The sequence below is a fragment of the Arvicola amphibius genome, chromosome 5 (genome assembly GCF_903992535.2).
Source record: "Arvicola amphibius chromosome 5, mArvAmp1.2, whole genome shotgun sequence".
NCBI lineage: Eukaryota > Metazoa > Chordata > Mammalia > Rodentia > Cricetidae > Arvicola > Arvicola amphibius.
Genome location: NC_052051.1, coordinates 35,602,363 through 35,619,723, shown reverse-complemented (window position 1 = coordinate 35,619,723; position 17,361 = coordinate 35,602,363). Strand labels below are relative to the sequence as shown.

Sequence of the window (17,361 nt, the reverse complement as noted above, 5' to 3'; positions counted from 1 at the left end):
GCGGATGGAGATGAGGGGTAGATGGGAAAACGGAGGGAACTGGAGGAGAGAAGGGAGGGAAACTGGTTGGCATGTAAAATAAATAAAAAAGTGCTATTTAAATAAATAAATAACAATAAAAATATCAAAATAAATCTATAAAGGCCTGTTCCTCGTTCGATTTTCTTTCAGAGTCCCACCTTCTTTTACAAACCCAAATGACATCATAGAGCAGGGCAGGTTATATAGTGTGGCTAGGGCAGTACAGTTCTTCGAAATGAAATGGCCCATTACTTTGCAAGACTTTAGGCTAGGTCGTGATGCCTTTAATGATATGAGTCAGAGTGAAGTGTATTAGAGATCACAGCTTAAGGTGACCTTAGAGATCACAGCTGAAGGTGACGTCATCGAAGCCTTGGCATGTCAGATGCCAGGATGCCAGTCACTTAGCACACCATTTCACTCTTCTCATTCTTCTGCACAAAGCTGCAACATGACTCTTGTTGTTTTTTAATCAAATAATTGATGAGCAAACAGAGACTCTAAGAGGTGAGCTGATCAATTGGACTTGAAAAACTTGCTCAAGGTCAATGATAGACTCCAGCTTTGGATCTAGATTTGTTTGGCTCCATCCTAACACAGTTGCAATCAGGTACCAAATTGTGGCCCTCTGATTTCCCCCCAAATGTGTTTTTATTGTCTCATTCTTCCATTCCTTTATCTTTCATTCATTCTACATTTGAACTCATACCTCCGCTACCCCATTTAGAAATGCTGTCCATTCTTTGTTTGGAAAACGCCAGAGTGGGTTACTCAAGTAATCAAGTGTTTGTAACTGAGCCAGTATTATTATTACTGAAATTACAGTTGATACAGAATGTACTGTCCAGAGGATGAGACAGGCATGAAATGAGCATGCTACATTCGCTGGCTTTCAGTTAGCTACCTTCACCATAGGATGTTAGGAGCTGCCTGCTGGTGCATCTGTTCTCTTCACCATCAACTTAGTGAACTTCTGTAGAGTGGTATTCAATAGATTTCAGGTATATGGGCTGTGTAGCCACTTTGAAATTTGGGGGTGTACACATACATATACACACAGATGCTCGCACGCCTGTCGTAGTGAGAAGAAGGTACTAGTAAAACATCCGAGTTGATGTTACTGTTTGTTCTCCTGACTAGCTGGTCCTAGACAAGCGTCTCAACAATCCTTGATCCTGTTGAACTTTCCTTTTATGGGGGGGGGGGGGGGGGAGGGTCAATTCAAAATTTTCCAAAATTGCTGAGTACCCAGAGTCAGCCTATGCGAAAAGCTACAAAAACAGGCAGCTGTAACTCTGTAACTCCTCCCATGCACTTCAGTCCGGCTGATTTTTGTTCTCTATTGTTAGGTTTTGTTAATAATTCCAAGCAACTCTTGTAATTTGGTGCCTTTGTGCCTCTTTATCAACACTAGGGGTTTGTGTTGTACCTTTGGCTTCAAGATGAGTTCCAGTTTCTACAACACAGACCCTGAGATAAGCAATGGTTCCTTTGACTTCTGCAGGAAGAATGGAATGTAAAGTATTCATCATGTGTCTCTGCCTGCTTTCTACACGTGAAGCACTTACGCCTACTCTTAATTTTCTCTTCGTCAACTTCAAAGCAGGCAGTCATACTGCTGTCCCTAACCTCTGGCATTCTGTAGAATTTGTTTGAAAGGTGTAAATCTAGTAAAGTGTGAACCAAAGGCTGTTGCCAAACTGATGGTTGCATTTGTCTGTGTGGCTTGTATTTCCACAGCTGTCAGTGGAGGTGGTCACTCCTGACATAAAGTGTTCTAGAGTCAGACACGTGCTTGGGATTTTAATTTTTTTAAGCACTTCCTACTTTGAACTTCAAAGCATAGAAAATAAAATCTGTGTCATTATAAAGGACGGCATTCCGTTCGTAAGAGCATGTTGTGGATGAAATTGGTATTCTAAGTAGGAGCTCCTGAGAAAGTCGCTGCCAACAAGAATTTGACATCTCATGTGCTCTATTGTAATAAGAAATCAGAATAAATAAACAGAGCTAGGTGGTCAGGATTCTGTTCAGATGAAAACAAGTGTAATTTCCTGTATAATACAATGAAAAGCAAACAAAAGCCCTGCACAAATACTTTTGATCAATGTTTAGAGACTAGTCTCTCAGCCTGTTGCTCATTTGACAAGATAGTTTAGGGTGAGATAGAAATGAATCTATAAAACAAATAATTACGTGGAGATAAGACTGGATTCTTTCAGACTCATAAACTTCAAGAAGCATTCAAGCTTTTTATATATTTTTTAATGCTACTGGGGCTGGAGAGATGGCTCAGTGGGTAAGAGTACTAACTGCCGATTAGTTCTCAGCCCTGGAATGGTAGAAACTGCTTTTATCTTCAGTCTCAGAGAATCTGACACCCTCTTCTGGCTTCCTTGTGTATCAGGTATGCAATTGATACGCAGACCTACATGCAGGCATTATACTCATACACATAAATAAATAAGTAAACAAATAAATAAAAATTTAAAAGGAAATGCCGGTGAGATGGTTCAGTGGATAGAGATGCTCACAGTCTAGCCTACTACCTGAATTTGATTATAGAGACTCACACAATGGAAAGAGACAACCAATGACCCCAACTGGTTCATTGACCAACACAAGCGTGTGCCTGTACCCTACCCCTGACTCTAAATAATAATGAGATACATAGGATGAATACATTTACTCTAAAGAATGAATGTAAGCAGTTGTTGTATTGGACAATTTTTTTTATAATACTCCTTCTTTTTATTTTTATTTTTTGACTCCTGGGATTTTTTTTCCATATGAGGTTGAGTACTGTTCTTTCAAGGTCTTTGAAGAATTTTGCTGGGATTTTTTTTGGCATTGCATTGAATATGTAGATTGCTTTTGTTAAGATTGTCATTTTTAGTATGTTAATTCTATCTACCCAAGAGCATGGGAGGTCTTTCCATTTTCTGGTGTCTTCTTCAATTTCTTTCTTCAAAGATTTAAAGTTCTTGCCATACAAGTCTTCCACTTGTTTGGTTTTAGAGTTACTTCGAGATATTTTATGCTATTTGTGGCTAGAGTGAAGGGTAATGTTTCTCTGATTTCTTTCTCAGCCCATTTATCATCTGTGTAAACGAGGGCTACTGATTTTTCTGAGTTAATCTTGTATCCTGCTACATACATTACTGAAAGTTTTTATGAGCTGTAAAGTTCCTTGGTAGAATTTTTGGGGTCGCTTGTGAAAACTATCATATCATCAGCAAATAGTGAGAGTTTGACTTATTTTTCGATTTGTATCCCCTTGATCTCCTTTTGTTGTCTTATTGCTCTAGCTAGAACCTCAAGAACTATGTTGAATAGATATGGAGAGAGTGAACAACCTTGTCTTGTTCTTGATTGCAGTGGGATCTCTGGGAGTTTCCAACAAGATTTTATTACACCAAAACAGTTAATACTGAGTGGTCTTGTGGCCCAGAAATGTAAGCCAGAAATGGCTGCTATGCTGTTAATGTTGCTGTCCTCCCTCACCCTGACCAAAGCCCTAAATCATGCATAGTGCTCTTTTCACTGGATGTAAAACTTTTCCAGGTTCTTTATCAAATGAGAAAGACTCCAAGGTTTTTATTATTATTATTATTAGTAGTAGTAGTAAGTCAGAAGAATTCAAATCCTGTTTGCTATTCCTGGTTGGTTGTTTTCTGGTGGAATATACATGAAATAACAATGATTTGTTCAAGTTATTCAGTTCTTTACTAACTAATATACAATTAAAATCAATGTTGCCTTGCTTTTGGATCATGTTTCCAAGATTTTTATTATCTTTTCTATTTTAATTTTTTTGCTAATCTTTTCTATATAAGATATGCACACCATTTTTTTGGGGGGGGGGAAATGAGGGAAGTAATTTTTAAAATCAATTTTATTTTGAAATAAAGTAATATGATATTGGATATTGTCATATTCTTTTATTATTTAGGATGTTTAGCCCAAGAAAATACTTCCTACAATGCACTAAAGTTTTGGCTTAATACATTAAGTATGAATATTTATACCTATAAAAATTTGGTAAGTTTTATTAAAAGCCTAAATTTGGGTTTAAAAGGAATAGAAAATTCCCATAGTCATTAAATTCAATTATTTCTATAGTGTTCTGCTTAGTTTTGTGTCATCTTGATACAACCTGGTGTCGTCTGGGAAGAATGAGCCTGAGTTGAGAAAATGCCTACATTAAAATGGCCTATAGGATGATTGATGTGGGAGGGCCCAGACCATTTGGATGCTGCACTAATGGCAGGTGATTCTGGGTTGTATATGAAAGCAAGCTGAGCAAGTCATGGAAAGCAAGTCAATAAGCAGCACTCCTCCATGGTTTCTGCTTTAGTTCCTGCACCTGCACCAGGTTCCTGCTTTGAGCTCCTGGCTCAGCTCCCCTTAGTGATATGATTATTGGGCCATATAAGACAAAATGCCCTGTTCTCCCCAAGATGCTTTTGGTAATGTTTTTTTATCTCAGGAATAGAGAACAAACTGGGACATATACATATACGTGTAAAATATGTATTCTATCATCTATCTATCTATCTATCTATCTATCTATCTATCTATCTATCATCTATCTATCTATCTATCTATCTATCTATCTATCTATCTATCTATCTATCTATCTATCTATCTAATCTATCTATCATCTCTATCTATCATCTATCTATCATCTATCTATCTATCTATCTATCTATCTATCTATCTATCTATCTATCTATCATCTATCTATCTATCTATCTATCTATCTATCTATCTATCTATCTATCTCTATCATCTATCTATCTATCTATCTATCTATCTATCTATCTATCTATCTATCTATATCTATCTATATCTATCTATCTATCTATCTCTCATCTCTATCTCTCATCTCTATCTATCATCTATCTATCATCTATCTATCTATCTATCTATCTATCTATCTATCTATCTATCTATCTATCTATCTATCTCTATCATCTATCTATCTATCTATCTATCTATCTATCTATCTATCTATCTATCTATCTATCTATCTATCTATCTATCTATCTCTATCTCTATCTATCTATCTATCTATCTATCTATCTATCTATCTATCTATCTATCTATCTATCTATCTATCTATCATCTATCTATCGTGCAAGTTTACCGTGTTTGCCACTATGAAATTAGCTTCAAGAAACAGTTTTCCTATTTATATTAAATTTTTTAATGTTATAAGTTCCTAGAATATTCATCTCACTGAAACAGATAGTTTTGTTTGAAGTGAAAACACAGCTCCATTCAGTTGGAATGGTTCATGTGAGTTGTGAATTCACTCAAATCTTTTAAATGATTACTGTAACTTCAGTTTTGCTCCCTACCCCAATAATAAATTGGGCAGTTTATTTTAGGGAATTTGAAATTTGCTGATTAGTGAGCATGTTCAAAGTATAGTTTCTAAATCTTTTTATATAAACAATGATACATGTTTGTTTGTAATCCTTTTTGTCTTGTCTCCCGCCACCCACCCCTAGTGACACTCCCAGAAAAGCCCGCAGCCAGATTACCAGTAATTATGGAAAGAAAATTTGATGAATATATAAATACATTTTATATGCTTTGAGTTATAAGCATTTCAAATAAACTTTAAAAGCTCTATAATAGTCTTTGATTTTAGAGACTAGCTAGGGCCAAGGATCGGTTCTTCTGTACTTCAGCAAATAAGTGCTTCTTATATGAAAAAAGAATTGGCTAAGCTCATTAATTATCTCACAATTTAAAACATCTATTTAGAAATTATTTGATACAGAACAAACTAGTAAGTTCAGATCTTATTTTCAAGGAGCTTTTAATGTAATTGGGATATGTATTAATTTATTAGAAATAGTTAAGAAATTAACTTTGAACCCACAAAAATCATTTTTTATTTCCTTAAAATGGAAGAAATATTAATTTATCTGCCTAGTGAGCGCTGGAAAGTAATTGAGGTGCTTTGTGGAGGCAATGCCATATTAGAAGTCACTTTGCCTATTTTTGGCAATTTACTGAAGAACATTACTTCTATATTTGTGTTAAAGATATCCTCATCTAGACATGAGCCACATTGATATAAAATGACTTGATGGCTGGTAAGGATAGAAAGCCTAAATCCTACACCTACTCATCCACTGGAAAAGTGCCTGGTTAAACAGATGGGCTCTGGGTGGGGCTCTGGAAACGCACCACCTCCACCTTTATTGATAAATGGTGGACCAAAATAGACTACAACACCTTGTTGTGCTCCTCGGCATGATGCGTTCAGTGAAGAGCTATTGCTTATTTTTGTTGTTATTTGGTGTTAGGTATATTTTTTTTTTCTAATGAATGAATGTCTGAAAATTGGAAGACAGCAGATGGAATGTCAGGGGCCTTGAAAATCCACAGGCAGATAATTCTCAGTCAAACAGGGTGGAAAGCAGGTGTGTAAAATACCATCTGGTTTTATAAATGTTGTAAGATTTGAGGGAATGGCTGGAGTAACCAAGAGATATGAGTTGGTCATGGAATTCACCTACAAGAAAGGAGTTGACAAATGAGAATTCTCAGTATTGTTTTTAGGCTCTGCAGCAAAATGACCTTGTTAGTAGTCACAAGGCTGAACCTGGGATATGATACTAAACTCTAGATAGTGTTTGTGTAAATACAACACCTTTTTGGTATGGCACCAGAGGGGTTTGGAAATGTGAGTGGTAGGAAGATAACATTAGAGAGCTCAGTTTCTGATTGGTTAGTGCACCTCTGTTCTGCTTGTGTTTTTGAGAAAGATCTGAGAGGAAAGGGAGAATAACAGACAGTTATACACTTGGAAGGTCACAAAAGACAGAGTTTGATGATCTGATATTGATTTGATGTATTGAAAGGACCTCCTAAGGCATTTGTGTCTATGCGTTTTTATGATATTCTCTTTGGTGTTGGAGTAAGCAGTACATCATTTAGACCGATTGACCTGTGAATATGCGCACATGTCTTTCATGTGATCCATTATTCATTGATTGAATTACTAATACTAATGACTAATAACATTTAGTTCTCTTATGTTTTGGCAATGCATGATTTCATGAAATGCACACAAAAATCCAACCAAAAGACTCCTCTTTCCTAAATAATTTATTAAATTTTTAACTTGTGGTTGCCACCTGCTTTCATAATGCTGCAAAATCTTTTATACTACATGCATAAACAGTGCCGATGATTTGTAAGTGTAGGAAATAAAGCTTAATGCACTGTATTGGCACCTTGATTGTGAGTAACGTAATGTTGGAGCCATCTCTCTAGACCATGCAGTGTATGCGGAATTCCACCTGAAGGCCACTGTTTGTATAAATATAAGCATAACACTGTTTAATACTGCAGCCAGTTGTCTGCAATGCAGCCGTTAAACAATTTTACTTCCTGAGTGCAACCCAACTGTATTTTAAATTTTTTTCCTTTTTACTGATTTTGCCCTTTGACTATTTCTTATGTGTATACAATGCATTCTGATTACTCTGTGTGAACCTTTTCTATCCGCCCCCCCCCATCCCTATCACCCTCTTTTTCTCTTCCAAGCTCTTTCCTGGGTTCTGGTCTTCAGGTTTTATGTGTGACCCATTTAGTTTAACCAGGGACATCTACATGACCACTGGATGGAACTCTCCACCAGAGTGCTGAGGTCACTAGTGGGCTCACAACTGAAGCTAATGCCTGCCCATCTGCCTGACTCTGGCCGTGAGTGTTTCATCACTGAAGGATATAGCCCCTGATGACCCCTTTCTCCATCCATGCTGCCTGTCCGTTCTTGTTCAGACATAGAGCAGACACCTGCAGTTGTGGGTTCATGATTGCAATGTCTCTGTCTTGCCTTAAAAATAGCATTTCTCAGCCTGTCTCTCTCCCTTCTGGCTCTTGTACTCTTTCTGTCCCCTCTCTCACTGTATCCCCTTAGCCTTAGAGTGGATGATATAAATATCCTATGTAATATTAATTCCTTGGAATTATATTATTTGCCTTCCAGGAATATATAGGCTAAATTTCTGAATAAATAGGTGAGAATTCACATATCACTATTTAACGTTTCTATCGTTCTCCCAAATATAGTCTATACAAAAAATAAATCTGTTGGTTTAGTAAAAGTTTGACTTCTTATTACAGCAAAATTTCTAGAGATTGTTTTGTTTGATGATGGTTAATTTAACTTAAATTATCATTATATTTTTTGTTACATTGTCCGTTGAAATCACTGAAATTGCCTAAGTAGCTTTGTTGTATCTACATTTTATAAAATTGAAAACTCAGAAGATCAATTTAGATACGGATGAGGAATAAAAGGCTTTCAATATGTGCTTACCTTGGTTACAAGTAAACAGATGATTATAGCCATATGTGTGTGTGTGTGTGTGTGTGTGTGCGTGTTTGTACTTGCAACTTGGTTACAAGGAAATATATGAACATAGCCATATATATATATATATCCATATATATATCCATATATATGTGTGTATATACTTAACTTGGTTATAAGGAAATAGATGAACATAGCAATATATATATATATATATATATATATATATATATATATATAGTGTGTGTGTGTGTGTGTGTGTGTAATTAACTTGGCTACAAGAAAATATATGAACATAGCAATATGTATGCGTACTTAACTTGGTTACAAGGAAAAATATAAACATAGGTATTTGAAGAGAAAAAAGAGATAAAATAGAGAAACCTTAATTTTTAGTGATATCGTGTTTGTATGAAAATTCATATTTTCTATATATGTCTTCAAGTAAGATACGTGATCATTACTAGTTTCTGTTTCAACTATTCTGCTACACTGTGTCTCCTATATGTTTTAAAGTGCAATTTCTTTTCTTTTCCTTAACAGCAAATGCCAGTCTTCTTGGAGGAGGAGGTGGTAAGTCCTGAACTTGGCTTAACTTCAAATGCATTTTTGTTACATTAATGAGAAGATGATTAGCAAGCTCTCTGATACTTACAGCAAGCTAATTTTGCTATATTTACTAACTACAAAACTAACATCCCAGAAAATATTTGTAATAGAAATGCTCTGGTTTGAAGAATTATTCTTAACTGTTTTTTTCTTCTTGTCATCTCTGATGTAAGGGACACACACAGAGGCTATATTCTCTTGACATGAGCACACACATAGCAGATGAGAGTCGGTGCTGAAAGGAATGCTAAGGTGCCAGCATGTTTATAGGCTCTGTCTTCTTTTCTTTTTAATCATTATTGCTTGGTTTTGCTTTTCATGACATTGTGCCTAGAGATCGTAATATCTCATCCACTTCTTTGGAAAACTACAAGAGAAATTACTTTTGATGCTTTACTTTTTGTGTTAGGTCAGAGAAGAAAGTGAAAGTCTTCAAAGTAGAAGGAGAGGGAGAGATTCCTACACTGCAGAATTTTATATGATAGAATCCAGCAACTATGGTTTTCTTTTTAGGTTGGGAATAAGAATACTTTTGTAGGTGCAGTATGTATACTATGCCTGGGAGAGACTGTTAGGATAGGGTCATTGTCACAGTAGATCCAGATGTTCAGGGATTGGCTTAGTCTCTGTCTCTCTTTTTCCCCCATCCCCTCTCTCCTCCCTGCTTTGATATTGGTTTTCTTTCTCATATAGTTGGCAGGTAGTAGGTAGGACTGTGCATCGCTTTAAGGCTTTTAAAAAATGTACTGGCCTTAACAGAAGATCCTAGTATACCTTTTATTTAGAAATAATATCATTGTTCAATTTTAATGGAACTTTTGAATTTGGAATGATAAAAAAAAAAACGCTTTAAAGTCGAAAATGCTGCCTATTCTGTCACATGTCAGTGCATGTCCTATATTAGCATGAGAAAGTGTGGGATTGAAGTTGGGTATTTTGTAAACAACATGAAAGAGCTACTTAACACCCCATGCCTTCCCCAAAATACAACCTGAGTGGCATTCCCTTTCTAAAGCGTTGTGATGATTTAGCAAGAATGTCTGCTATGAGATAGAAGAGTAGGGGATTAATAACTGTTTATTTTGTCTTCCACAAATTATTTTTTTAAATAAACTCTACAGAAATTTTTTTCATTGTACATTTTACTGTACTTTTAGAGACTCAGAAGGGAAAATTTTCCTTAGGGCTTGGAATCTTGATTATTCCCTGTGCTCCCACCCAGTACAGTGTATAAAGAAACATTTTTAAGATAAATTGCTCATAGGAGTGATTTTCTTCCAAGACCCACAAGTATTTTAGGAGACCTGACTAATAGGTAAAGTGTAATTTTAAAATGGAGTTTGCACGAGTACATTTATCAACTCGTGGCAACAAATTAGTTAGATGATTCATTTATTGCTTTTAATTATTTTTAAAGAGCGAGTCAACCAATTTTATTAGTTAAAATCACTTTAACTACTCATAATGGCGAAGAGCCCCCAAACACTTATACTTTAAAGATTAGAGATTCATTTGTGCTTTCCATGAACACATGCTGCAGATGCCCTGGATCTGTCGCACAGTAATCCATGGTCTCGTCAAGCCTTAAACACTTTTCTGTTCTCCTCTCCTAGCTTTCTGTTTCAATACCCAAAGGTTTTAAACACTGCTGGTGCTGTGAGCCGTCATACATAAAGTGTGGACAAGTATGGATTAAAAAAAAAAAAAGGCAAACACTGTTAAAAGTTATCTTCAGGGATGAGTCGATTTTCTTTTATCTTTAAGCAGATTTCCCTTAAATATCACATTATACTGACTTTGGTAAGATATCTGTTCCTAGCAATCCTAGTAATTTTTGGTTTTAGGGAGCAATATGCTCATCAAAAACAATTATTCTGCTTACTGTAGAGGAAGAGGAGAGACGGTTGAGTGAGCAATGAGTTGCATGTATACACCTGCCATAATGATCACTTTTCTGTTCCCAAGTGGCTTTGTTTAAATGTTCATGTGCATGGCTGGTATAAGGAAAAATAATTGGCTCTAGAGACTGGCTCTACATTTTTTATGGCTCTTCTAGCCTACTGGAGAAGGTACATCTAAGCAATACTACGACATTTAGTTGTGTAGTCATCGAAAAAATAGACAGACTCAATTTTCTGTGTCCCAAATGTATAAGTTTTATTGTCTTTTTCTACATGGCTGCCAAATTCATCATGATTTACAGTTTCTGAACCATAAATCTAGGAACTCAGAGATATCGTAAAGGCAAATTACAAGTTTTTAAGACAGTACTGTTTTCCCCTTAAAACAGGTTATCAATAATTTTAAATTCATTCATATACTTCTGGAAGTGCCAAAATTGTTTTCATGTACAAACTTGATTTTTGGAAGGTTTTATTCAAAAATGAAACATGAGGAACATTCTGAACTCTCTGCATTGGATTTTGACTTTCCTATCCTATAACAAATCTTTGAGATCCTCTCCTTGCTGTTTGTAATTAAGAGCTTCCAATTATCGAATAAAGAACAAGCATTATGTGTTCTTTCAGATTATCAAAGCAGATTGAGACTCTTGAAAATAAGTTAAGAAAAGCATCATCTACATCACTGCATGCATTTGCTTCCTCTCGTTTATTTCCCTGGTATTTGTAGAGTCTGTCCATAGGTAGGAAAAGCAAATCTGCAGAGAATGAGTCCATTACCATCTTCTGGTACCCTTGGGTTATGCTCATGTTCATATGTCTTTTCTTGCGTCTGAAAGTCAATCTTTGAAAACATTACAGTCCATGCTCAGTCACCTGCAATAAGGATGTCTTATATGCATAAGGTTCTACACACCAGCATTTTGAAATGTGTAATACAAAAGAAGTCATCATGCACAGCCTTAACTCCTATGGAAAAAGTATATTAGTAGAAAGAAACCACTAGAATTAAAGAACTAATTCCTCAGCTCCATCAGGACATTATATAATAAACAAGAACAAACTTTATAACCTGTGACTTTAGATAATGTCTGCTCCATTTCTACAATTACTAACATGAAGCAGAGCCTTATGATTGAAACTGTCCAGGGTGCTGTCTACAGGATTTTCTATTTTCTTGTGTATTTGTCTGTGAAAGCACCTGACACATAATATATTTTGAGTGACAATTCCTAATAATGCAAATTAATGTTTTTCCATCATTATCTGTTTGTTATTTCAATCATTTCTGCATCTATGATAAAAAAACTCTATATGAAACACTTTTATTTGTATTAATATTCCAACTCTATACATTATCCTTGAGGACTCTGTGCCAGCTTGAAGGTAGATAAGCATTGCTAAATGAAAACTTAACACTCAGCCTGGGATGAAATACATGGAGAGCCACTCGCCTGGAATAAAAATGAGACACATTCTTTGGATGTTCCTTACCCCCCAATTCTTTTGGTTTTTTATACTTTCTAGGTGTGCCCAAATAGGAATAAAATATTTAGTGGTCCTAGGTTAGCAGCAGCTTTTCTGAAGTTGCTCAACAATTTTACCTGCACAAAATTTCTAATTCTGGTTCGTTACTAATGACCATTTTGTGTGTCAAGACAGTTCATGTTAAGTAACTACCAAGTCCATGCTTAAGAGGAATGAAGTCATAATCATTTCCTGTCACACGCTGGCTGTCAATTTCCACCTACACAAGATTAATTTCATCATCCACTTCCATAGCTAATATCTATTGGTTAACTACTGTGTGTGCAATATTGATTGTTGATATTACCCAATCAACGTAGACTTTCCCTGTGGTACAGTTGGCAGTGTAATTATAATTCCCCACATTCTCCCCAGTGTCCCAGGGACCCTTCCAATGTGGATCTTTTGAATTAAAATGATACCATGGATATTAACCTATTGAACGTTTGATGCTTTCTCTAAAAGGCAGAATAGTTTACTTGCAAAGTGCTCTCTCACACAGCCTTCGGGTTTTTACCCAGAATTACAATCCAAAGAGCCTCTAAGTGTGTGTTAATACGGTTGAGTCAACTTTCTTGGATTAACTAACTCTTTACTAAAATATGTATTACTACTACCAGTAGTATTAGAGCGGTTATTATTTGTGGGCACGTGTGTGTGTGTACATGTCTAAATGTAGGTACATACATGTTCTGCTACCAGTAGTGACTTCTTTAGATGGAACTCACATTGACAGCCTTGCCCAGTGAGCGCCTTTACCCAGCCAGCCCATGGATGGCTTGTTAACCATTCACAAGAGAATGGAGTGTCCTCTTACCCTTCCTCCACATACAGAATGAGTTACACTGTACATGTATCACCACATTGTTCAAATCCCTACCTTGTTTCTGTGTTTCATTGTGCATCATACATCTCTACACTGATTCCTTATTTTCTACACCAGTAACCCTCCACATGTATCCAGGCCTCAGGCATGCTGGGAGAAATCTAGGATAATGGCCAATAGCCAGGGACCAAGGCCAGTTTGCAGGGGGTAGGGTATGGTATTGATGCTTGTCTGTTAGGGGTGAGTGAAGCCTGGCTGGTAGTGAGTTCACCAGCTGCTCTGCGCTCAGCAGGTAGAATGTTCCAGCCATAGGCCTGGGGGAATAGTGACGTCTCTCCAGCCTGGGAGAGCAACAGGGCAGGAGAAACCAAGAGGGTGTTGCATTTTGTTTAAGCAGGGAGCAGAACTGCAAGGTAGAGCCATTAAGCCATACAAATTTAGGTTTAAATTTAGACCATCTCTGGTGGCACAGCTCCTAGGCACTGCAGGTAGTGAAGTCTGCGAGAGTGGATCCTGGAGTCCAGATGTGATGAAGGAAAGGGAAGGGTACAGAGCTTATGGGCCAGGACGGGCCGCAGAACATTTCCCTACACATTGATCTCAACCTATTTTTATTTTTTCTCTTTCCTCCCTTCTAACCACGGGCTACCTCTTTGTACTTGTGTTGATATTAAGTAGTGAAGAGTCTTAGAACGAAGCACAGTTAGATTCATTTATTTACACAATAAGCATTTGAAGAACGAAAGGTATTTGACACATAGGACAAATGAAGCATGAATAAAGATCAATATTTTGGAGTGGTCAAGGAAATCTTCCCAGAAGGGTTATGCTATGAGAGGTAGTATTTTTTTCTAGGAACAAAGAAGGATGGCTTCCTTGAGTGTGCTTCCTGCTGTGTGGCAGTGGGTCTTGCTTGTCTTTCGCTAGCTGTCTTACCATTCTTCTCTTTAGACCTTGATTAAACAGTTCCCTTCAATGTTCCAGGAATGGCACTCCAGATTGGGTGAATGTGTCTGGACAGAACTGAAGTCAGAGCTCCGGTGCTGGTGGTGTTGGCAGGAAACAAGTACCAGAGCCACCTGTGTGCCCTGACGGCTGTCATCAACACAGACTGCCAACACATGCTCACTTCACCTGCACAGCATCTATCACCTAGCTATCATCTCCAAAACCAGGCTTTCCTCATTGTCCATGAGCTTATTTAGTGTCAGTTAGAAGTCTGGCTTAACGTGGCTGCCCTTCTCATTCCTGCCATTCATCCAAAGGGCTTGCAGATGTTCTTACCCATAAAGAAAGGTGGCGAGAGCAGTCCCGAGTCAAGTCGCTTATCTGCCTTGACCCGCCTCTAACATTATGACTGTCTCATCTGTCACTCTGGTCACATGGATCCCTCTATGAACAGACTAAAGTGTATAAGGTTACTTCTATCTGTATGTGTACCCAACTGTCTTCTAAGGGGGATCTCCCCATCAGTTTAGAGGGGCGCCCCTGAGGATTAGGTACTCATCATTGTAGCTGTGGGTGTGTTCTCCTGACGGAGGTAAACCTTCTGAGAGCAGTGTGTTTCTTTTACACCATAATGGGCTATAGTGTAGAAGCCTACGATATAGGAAATACTGAGAAAATACCACTATTTTTCATCTTTGATTATCAACATACTTAGATATTTTGGTTTTGTCTATTTTGCTCTTGAAAGTTAATCTTTATCTGAGTAATTCTTTGATAAACAAACAAACAAACAAACAAACAAAACAAACCTTAAGAAAATACTTAGGCAGCCAACCCCAGGATGCTGTGGGTATTTTCTTAGTAATTATTTTTAATCATTGTATTATCTTCCATGTTTAAAGAACTGGCAAGGACAGACTCACATAACTTTTCACAGTACATTCTTTTACATGAGAGATACAGAGAACAATGTATAGGTGTATAGATGAGGAATTAAAACAGGATGTTTAAATTCCAAAGAACACATAGGAAGGCATGCTTCAGTCACGTCTCACCAAATGACAGTGTTTGTAGTTACAGCTTTCTTTTTTCAAAATTAATTTTATGAGTAAGTTTTTTCTTTTAGCCTATTAATCTAAGCAGCCTGTCATTGACACATTATTATTAATATTTACAGGCTTTATCCTTCCAAAGATTGTCAGTTTTTAATTTCATAAAAATCTTATTTACTTGTGTTTCAGCTAGATTCTCCTTTGGAATTCATTTCCATTCTTATTTTGGCATTTGAACTTTTAGATCAATTTATAGCTGGAAAATATTTTATGTTATTTTGTATATTTTTGATAATTAATTTTTAAAATATACAAAGGTATTTAATTCTTCCAGAAAGTGCTTAAATTATGTAATGATGCTTTAAGATAGAATGTAATTACAAAAATATTAAAAATATTAAATCAACCAAAGTCATCTTTTTAGTTGTAGAAAATACTGAGTAAAAATTTTGTATTTTATATGCTCTCCTGCTGTGTTTGGCTAACTAAATGGGGACTAACTTCCTAGAAGTACAAGTTAATATTTCAAACCAAATGATTTACAGTTATAAAGTACTCTAAGAGGTACCAATACACACACACATGCACACACAAACACATACACACACATGCTCACACACACATACAGACACATACATGATTTCTGATCACATGGAAGCTGTTGTATAGTTCTTGAGTATCTGTGCTAAAATATAATCTTTTCAAAACCATAAAAGGGAAATCTATTGAATTCCTATTTTGAATATCTTTCACGTATCCCCATGAATGTCTGAAGATGGACTCTCTGCACATGGGGAGAAACGTAAGTGCTGATAAAATACTTGTGCTTAAAGCCCGTTGTGTTCTGGGACAGCTAGATGCCAGCATGCAGCTTACTGTATTTGATGTAGTTTCCTGGCAACCCAGAGTGGGGAAGTTTCCTTGGGAGCAACTAGCGAAGCCTTCATGCCTTTGGCTCTGTTAAGAATGTTATTTCATTATCTGACACTTCCTTCATTTATTCCCCAAACAGTAGCTATCCAATAGGCTCTCCAGACAGATTAATCATGGCAGTTCTCAGTGAAGGCGAATTCTTGAGATCTCTGGATTCCTGTCATGCTCTCATGGAGAGCCCCACCGTGAGTGTCTGTACTGTTACAGCTCCGCATTTAGCTCAAAGTTGTTAATTTTTTTTCATGAATTAAGACAAATTCATTATTTTGCATACTAGTTTCCACCTCTGGAAAGATGATTATAATGATACCAAACTACTTCACTGGGGTGGAATAACTAATTGCTCATTGTGAAGTGTTTTTTAAATACAAAGTGTTGGATAAATGGTTATTACTGCAGTTGTCATTATTATTATCATTATGGTGTAAGCCTGAAAGATGAAAGGTGCCAGATAATTGCACGATGTGGTGATGCTGTATTCAAATAAAGGGGAATAACCGGAATTGTGGGGTAACAAAGCTCACAATACCCACATGTGGTAGAGGAGAGTTTCTTTTTTATAGAAAGATAATACAGATAATTGTTAATTGCCCACAAATAAGCCCAGATTATATATATATATATATATATATATATATATATATGTGTGTGTGTGTGTGTGTGTGTGTGTGTGTGTGTGTGTGGGTGTGGGTGTGGGTGTGTGTGTGTGGGTGGGTGTGGGTGTGGGTGGGTGTGGGTGTGTGTGGGTGGGTGTGTGGGTGTGGGTGTGTGTGGGTGTGTGTGTATTTATTTATAAAGAAGATCATTCCATCAGCAGTTCATTTCATCTATGCAAGAGGTGTTTTGAGGAACCTTTATTTCAAATATGTCAATGCTCAGAGAATAAATCAATTATGTACTTGAGAAAGGGGCATTCCAGTTTCATATAACATTTGCTAGGTCAGGAAAAGGAAACCTAAATATAGTCTTAAGGCAAGACTGAACTGAGCCTATCAGTTAAGGTGCATGGAGAGAACCAATAAAATAGCATTATTTCATGTTCCAGCCCATAGGTGACTCAAGCAAGAAGCAAGGAATCCAACAATAAGGAATTTATAATTGGCAGGCAGTGAGGTTTGAGAACTAAGGGAGAATGAGACACCTAACAGGAGCTGTTGACTATATATAGAGAATGGTAGTCAGCCTTGGAAGGTACAGGGAAGA

General features: G+C 36.8%; 1 protein-coding gene across 1 annotated transcript in view; it reads left to right on the top strand.

Moving 5' to 3' along the window:
* Positions 1-17,361, top strand: part of Macrod2 (mono-ADP ribosylhydrolase 2) — a 1,850,149-nt gene that overhangs the window by 409,940 nt on the left and 1,422,848 nt on the right. Inside the window, exon 4 of the mRNA XM_038330425.1 lies at positions 8,906-8,935. Within this exon, the coding sequence (XP_038186353.1) occupies positions 8,906-8,935 (30 nt within the window). The remainder of the gene's footprint in view (positions 1-8,905; positions 8,936-17,361) is intronic.